Here is a 7,426-nt window from a genome sequence, read left to right as displayed (position 1 = left end):
TATATACACACACATTTGTATTATAAAGTCTAACATAAAATACATTATAATAAATTATTTTATTACTATTAATAAACAATAGTAATAAAATAAATTATTATATTAACATAATTAAATAAATGTAAAAGTTTTTGTAGTCCAGTATTACGTTACTTTTTATTGTATCAATCATTTAATCACTACTTTATTATAATTTGTTATAATAAATCATTATTAATTTTATATAAATAAAATGTAATGAAATATGTTTATATGTTTGTATTATAAAATGTAACATAATAAAATACATTATAATAAACAATTAATTATATTATTATTAACAAATTATTTTAAGAAATGTAACACACTTACATGTCCACTTAAATGTAACACACTTACAAATCATATACTCATTATTTTATTATAATTATTATTAATTATATAAATATATACACACACACATTTGTATTATAAAGTCTAACATAAAATACATTAAGATACTAAGATTTTTCATAGTGGTGATGATTTAAAAATCGTATATTTCAAGAATCTCAATTTTTACCCCCGCCTCTAATAAAACATAATTGTGACCCTGCCAGTGAAAACCCAGCTAAAGTCATTTTTTTGTGATTTACTGTTTTCTACATAAAATCATCCTTCATAAAGATGTAGAACATTCTGTGAAAATTTAACCTTGATATCTTTAATATTGACTAAGTGAGGTCATGTCAAAGATTGAAATCATAGTGAAAGTAATGGTTGAAATCAAACTTTGATGCTTGTTATCTCATAATTAGATTTTGAGACTTTAGCCTGGATTTCACAGACAGGGTCACAATTTGTAGTCAAGTACTTTGTTATTAAAAGAAGGTGTCTTGGAGGGCAGCATGATGTTAGTGCAGGACCTTGTAGCCAGTCTGGCTCTGTGCTGGCATCCTCTGAGCGGTGTAATGCGGTGACGAGACGCCTCTGCTGGCGGCAGGGTTCAGATACTGACCCTGCTGAGAGGAAAACTGCCCGCTTGGTCCATACTGCTGCCCGTAGCTCCCCTGCAGAACAACAGACACTACACTGAAATCTCAAACTCAACTAAGAACAGAAAAACAGAGACTGGTTTACGGGGGTCAGCTGCATCACCACTAAAGACAAAACACCACAAACAGACACAGCCACTCACTATCTTTACTATCATGTGCTTAATAATTGGAACTGTATTTTTATTAATAAGATGCAACAGGCATGAATGATCATCAGTGTTTTGCATCACCCAAACAACACCCAAAATAATTAGATTTTTTTTTATATAACCTTACGCAATTTAAATCATTTTTTGTAATAGGCACAGAGGCCTAATTTTGTGATATTACTGTGGTAAAAGTTTTTTTTGCCATTTAATGGGCCATTTTATCTTGTTTATTTGTTTAAAAAAACTGAATATAACATGATAGAATAGTCTGTAATTTAATATAATAGAAACAGAATGCAAAAAATATGAATACAATTATTTTTTTTAAATATGTAAAAAAAATTTGTTTTTAATTTTTTTTAATTCTCAAATAATTAAAATGTACAAATTATTATATTAAAGCAAAAATATAGGTTTTAACATTTTTGTGAGGTCTACACTATTTTTGATATAATATGCAAATGTATGCATATTTAATAATATGCCGATATTTAGCATATTTTCAAAGTTTATATGAGAAAATTCTACATGTATTTTAACCATTGCAAAGTGTAGAGAAAAGTCAAATAAACTGTATATTTGACCAGTGTTGGGTAAGTTACTCTAAAAAAGCAATTACTAGCTACAGATTACATCTTCAACAGTATAATTATATTACTGTACTAATTACTCTCTCTAAAAAGTATTGCATTATTTATTACTAATTACTTTCTAAATCCCATATTAACCTCGACTAGTTAAAGAATCAGCAATCTCACAGGTGAAATTAGTAGGAATATTGCTAGTGAGTGACGGAGTACCAATAAAAATGTTAAGTTTCAGAAAATATAAATTAAGCCAATCTTTTATTTCATTCAAATGTAATTAAATTAAAGAAAAATGAAAAGTAACCCCTTATATTACGTTTGCAATGCAACTTAATAATGCATTATATCCAGTGTTGTATCTGACACCTAAGCTGTTTTCCTCACCTCTCCAGGATACGGTCTCTTCGCCCCCTGCACTGGCCGTGGCCCGTAGCCCTGCTGGGGTGTCCTCTGACCCCCATATGGCCCCATCTGGCCCCGTGGCTGCCCCATGTTCATGGCCCCAGGGTGAGCAGGGGGCCCCCGGGGGCCGGGCTGATTCACAAACGGAGTACTGTAAGCCTGGTTTGGTCCCATTTGAAAGGAGGAACACATCTAGAACACAAACAAACAAAATGCTTTGTTCAAACTCATTCTTTCAATTAAAAATAACAATCCAACTAGTCTGATGATTATAGACACTCCCTCACCGGGCCGTATTGGTTCATGTCCTTGTGTTGCGTCTCCTGTAGCGCGGCGACCGTTGCCGTGGCTGTAGCGGTCGCCGTAGCAGCAGCAGCAGCCACAGCAGCGGCGGCGGCGGCAGCAGCTGGTTGGCTGAAGTCAGAAGGGGGGCGTGTCTGTGCAGGCAGGCCCATCCCACCTGTGTGGTTAGGACCGCCCCCGTAACTGCACAAGAGAGAAAGAGTTGGGATTCATGAAATGTTCTACAAAAATTAAAATTCTTTGTAACTGCTATTTTCTTCAAATTTTTAATTTAAACTTATTTTTACCCAAAACATCTATCTTTTTTCTTTAAATTGTTCTAAAGACCTAAGGCCGTGTTTATTATGATTATTACACGATCTGCAAGGAAAGCAAATCACTGTCTCAGCAATGGATGCTCTACAGTCATTCTGACGGCACCCATTCACTGCAGAGCATCCATTGCTGAGACACTGATGCAATGATACATTTCTCCAAATCTGATGAAGAAACAAACTGACCTGTTCCCGAATCCTTCTCCTCCAGGGTAACTGGATCTCCCGTACATCCCCGGCTGCATGCAGGCCTGGTTTGGACTGGCCTTGGAGGAAAACTGCTGCTGTCCAGTAAACTGTCCCGGGTTCATACCTCCATTACCTCCTGTCATAGGGTTCATGTGGCTGTTTGGGTTCACCATGGGGTTCCCCAACACCTAAACACACACACACACACACCTTATGACATGCACTCAAACAGCAGCATGTGCTCTGAACGGTGTTAAACACACTCTCACCTGACTCTGTGATGTATTGGTGACACCCCATACAGTGGTCACCACGGAAACAGAACCTGGCGGCTGATTAGTGTTTTGTTCTCATTCTGACGGCACCCATTCACTGCAGAGCATCCATTGCTGAGACACTGATGCAATGATACATTTCTCCAAATCTGATGAAGAAACAAACTGACCTGTTCCCGAATCCTTCTCCTCCAGGGTAACTGGATCTCCCGTACATCCCCGGCTGCATGCAGGCCTGGTTTGGACTGGCCTTGGAGGAAAACTGCTGCTGTCCAGTAAACTGTCCCGGGTTCATACCTCCATTACCTCCTGTCATAGGGTTCATGTGGCTGTTTGGGTTCACCATGGGGTTCCCCAACACCTAAACACACACACACACACACCTTATGACATGCACTCAAACAGCAGCATGTGCTCTGAACGGTGTTAAACACACTCTCACCTGACTCTGTGATGTATTGGTGACACCCCATACAGTGGTCACCACGGAAACAGAACCTGGCGGCTGATTAGTGTTTTGTTGCCAGGAGACGGAGTCATATTGAAATGATGCATCACTATGGAGATTAAAAAGGATGTAAACAGTTAACATGTGCAACAGTGTGTCAATATGTGTGTGAGAAACTGACCCATGTGACAGCGCCGGTTTCATATTGTTGATGTTGGCCTGCATCGGGTTCTTGCCCACAGATGGATCGGGTTGTCTGCTTTTCTGATGACGCAGCAGCAGAAGTCGACCCAGATCCTCACACCACGAGGACAGCAACGCTAAACAAACACAAACACACATTAAATGGGTCATATTTGATATATGGGTCATATCATTTGACGTTTTTCCCTGATGTCCTGGAGCTCTTTTTGCGGAATGTCACGGAATTTGTCAAATTTTGAATGAATTAATCAAAAGTAGGTCATTACACTTAAATCAAATCACGATATGGACTAGTATCTGTAAACATTAAGCCGCAAAAGTCGATTTAAATATGAATCCTGCATGTTCTGCCTGTCTCTGTTAATGAATGGCGCAGACGCACGGTTTCATTTACTACACACATTCTGAAGCGCGCGTGACACTCGCGGTGATTTCAGCGTCTGCCGTCAACACATGAACAACATCTCCAGAACTGCTCTGAGAGTCACTTCATGAGCATTTTAGCGTTTGATTTGACACAACACAGAATTTCTGAGGGAAAAAAAATGAATAAATTAAGTTGTTTTATGCATTCAAATAATTAGACATGCTAAAACACAGAATTTGGTAACAATAAAAAATATAAATAATATGGTGAGAAAAAATAAAACATTTCATAGGGCCCTAAACATGTAATTTTTGTTAAACTTTTAATAAATTGATGTGAAAATGTCTAAGTTTCATGATTTTAATTAATTAGACATGCTTTTTAATTAATAAAATTAAATTTAACTATTAAAAAGGAGTCGAGAAAATTTTTTACGAAAAATAAAAAAACGGAATCCAGAAAAATTAAAACGGAAAAAATGGAATTTGGAAAAAAATAAAACGGATTTCATAGGGCCCTAACTATCCCTCAGCCTTGCCGTGTTTCTTTTAAATGGATACATTAATCGTGTTTATTATATATTTTTTTATTAAAGTGGAAATCAGTTTACTAAATAATGTAAACTTGACTGACTGCTTCACTTCCACTTTAAAGGGATATTTATGTTGTTTATTATTTATTTTTATTTATACTATTTATAATTTTTGTGCAATTACTTGCCTGTCAGTTGAGTTTGTGGCAAAACATTTTGCAGTATTTACATGTTGTTTATTACTGCATAAAATTAATTAAAATAGATGTTTAATTTCATAAAGTACAAGGTGATTTCAAAATGCACCTACTTTTTTGCATTTTGAGTTTTTCAGTTGAATAAAATACTATTTTTCCCCATATATTTCATCATTGAGGATTTCTTTAAAAAAGTCTAAAAATCTCGTCTCGTCTCGTTCTCGTGAACCCAGTCTCGTGTCTCATCTCGTGGGATAAGTGTCTCGTCACACCCCTATTATTTAACATTATTACGTAAACACTATGAAGGGTGAAGAACTATTTACACACTCTCAATGAGCTGCTACTGTCAAATTTTCACCAAATTTCATTACATTACCACTAAATTTCACTATAAATCTGTAGTACAGCTTCACAAGCAGATACAACAAACAGTTATGAGTCTGAAATAACCACTAAATCTGAAATAGTTTATCAGGTTAGTGGCATCAAATCTACGAAACAGTTGCTAAGTAGCAAGTAAACAAGATATCCACGGGCACAGCAGTATATTTCACTAAGTTTTCAGAATTTTATCAGATTTGCAAGAAGAAGAAATCGTGACGTGTGTGATTTTCTTAAGTGGAATTGCAAAAAAAAAATCCTGTTTTCAAACACTCAATTCATCTGCCATTGGTCGGCCAAACAGGTAGCCCCGCCCCCTAATGAATGCCATTGGTTGAGCCAATGATGTTTAGATGCAATTTGAGATTTATCTGGTCCTAAATATTGCATAAAACACATTTTGTGGTTAGTCAGTTGCTGGCTGACCGTACAATATCAAGGGTTAAATGTTAATACTTAATATTTAATATAATTCATTGTTGTACCAGGCAAGTGATTTCTGTGTATTTATTGATTTATTAATTTGGTAAATAGCTGTATTATTAGTGGGATCTTGTGTAGTCAACCTCTGCTTTGCATCAGGGTTTAAACGAATCTGTCGGGTGTTTTGTTTGCTATAACACCATCAGACTGTACTTCACTCTTTACTGATGTACTAAGAGACACAAACACACACACATACACACACACATACACACACACACACACACACACAAGAGGGCTGCTGTCAGCTTCACTCACTGATGTCTGTGTCATTTTCTATTTAGGAAAAGCCACAGTTTAACTATGAGTTTCTACCCTGAGAGACACCCGGTCAAAATTACAGACTGTGTAAGTGTGTGTGTGTGTGTCTGTGTGTGTGTGTGTTAGATCACCACACTGAATTAGAGTTTATCTTTAATTATATACAGGTTTCTACAATCAACAGCATGATCAAGTCATTATTAGAGGTAGTTAACGATCTGTGCTGGTAACCACAAGGTTGCAGGTTTAAATCTCATTAGTTTGAATGAACCACAGAGCTCAATGGAGACTAAAAACTCATTCATTTTCTCCATCGAGATTTCCAAAACAACAAAACAAACATCTGAGCTGCAGCGAAGAGGAAGAAATTCAGTGCAAAGAAAATATGCAGGATAATTAGCACAATTAGATTAATCTCAATGAATCCATTCAGAAATTTAATTCAGTAATTCATTTGCATAATCACTTATTCACAAAAGCTTCAAGGTAGCGTTTGTCATCCATTCAGGTGTTTTTGTTTTACATACAAAAATGCTGACCCATATGGCAAAAAATAGATAATTTCTGGACAAAATATATGCTAAATATATGTTGAAAACAGCAAAGCTCAATTAAATATATTTTTGGAATTGAAAATATATTTAGTATCAAACTTTATATACCTATATATATATAATATAATATATTTCAAAATGTAATTCAGCGGCAAGAAAATAAATTTCCGATCTTACAGTAGCCTACATTTAGGTTAAATGCAAATGTCAATGGAATAGCCTATAATGATTTCGTAATATTTATTTTTTTATATATTGTATTTATTGTATATTCCTTGCTGATTTTTATTCAAATTTGTTATATGTTCAGACAACAAATAAACTTTTTCTTCATTGATATTCATTATTCATTCATTTTAAAAGTATTAATTCATTTTTATGATGATTTAAATAATTATTAGCTTTTCATCAACACACAAACCCCAGTTTGGGAACCCCTGCCGTAGGAAACACTGTATAACTCTCTCCGAGCCGCTGACTGACCGACAGCACAGATACACAGTGAAAACCCACACGCTCTCTGTCCGTCTGAGAAACACAAGCCTCGTCCTCTAGACAAGCGTTAAACTCTCTAAACGCCTCCACTTAGAACAGCGTGAGTGTGTTTTACATTCCATTAAACGAGTGACTTGTTTTGTTCATGCTTGAACTAGTTATGAACCAGCAGTGGAGTCTGAGCCTGACAGAGACCTTTCATCTGATCCCTCATCTAACCTGAACCACAATAATGCTGCAAATACACACACACACACACAAACACA

General features: G+C 35.9%; 1 protein-coding gene across 1 annotated transcript in view; it reads right to left on the bottom strand.

Annotated features, from left to right (window-relative positions):
* LOC107710195 (zinc finger MIZ domain-containing protein 1-like) overlaps window positions 1-7,426 on the bottom strand; it is a 45,529-nt gene that overhangs the window by 15,357 nt on the left and 22,746 nt on the right. Inside the window, exons 5-10 of the mRNA XM_016514936.1 lie at window positions 3,865-4,003; window positions 3,678-3,792; window positions 3,406-3,596; window positions 2,442-2,640; window positions 2,137-2,346; window positions 885-1,028 (exon numbers count right to left, since the gene is read on the bottom strand). Coding sequence (XP_016370422.1) covers window positions 885-1,028; window positions 2,137-2,346; window positions 2,442-2,640; window positions 3,406-3,596; window positions 3,678-3,792; window positions 3,865-4,003 — 998 coding nt within the window. The remainder of the gene's footprint in view (window positions 1-884; window positions 1,029-2,136; window positions 2,347-2,441; window positions 2,641-3,405; window positions 3,597-3,677; window positions 3,793-3,864; window positions 4,004-7,426) is intronic.

The sequence above is a fragment of the Sinocyclocheilus rhinocerous genome, unplaced genomic scaffold (assembly GCF_001515625.1).
Source record: "Sinocyclocheilus rhinocerous isolate Xijiao unplaced genomic scaffold, SAMN03320098_v1.1 scaffold477, whole genome shotgun sequence".
In the NCBI taxonomy this organism is placed as follows: Eukaryota; Metazoa; Chordata; class Actinopteri; order Cypriniformes; family Cyprinidae; genus Sinocyclocheilus; species Sinocyclocheilus rhinocerous.
The sequence above is the reverse complement of the archived record's forward strand: the minus strand, read 5'-3'. Positions and strand labels throughout refer to the sequence as shown.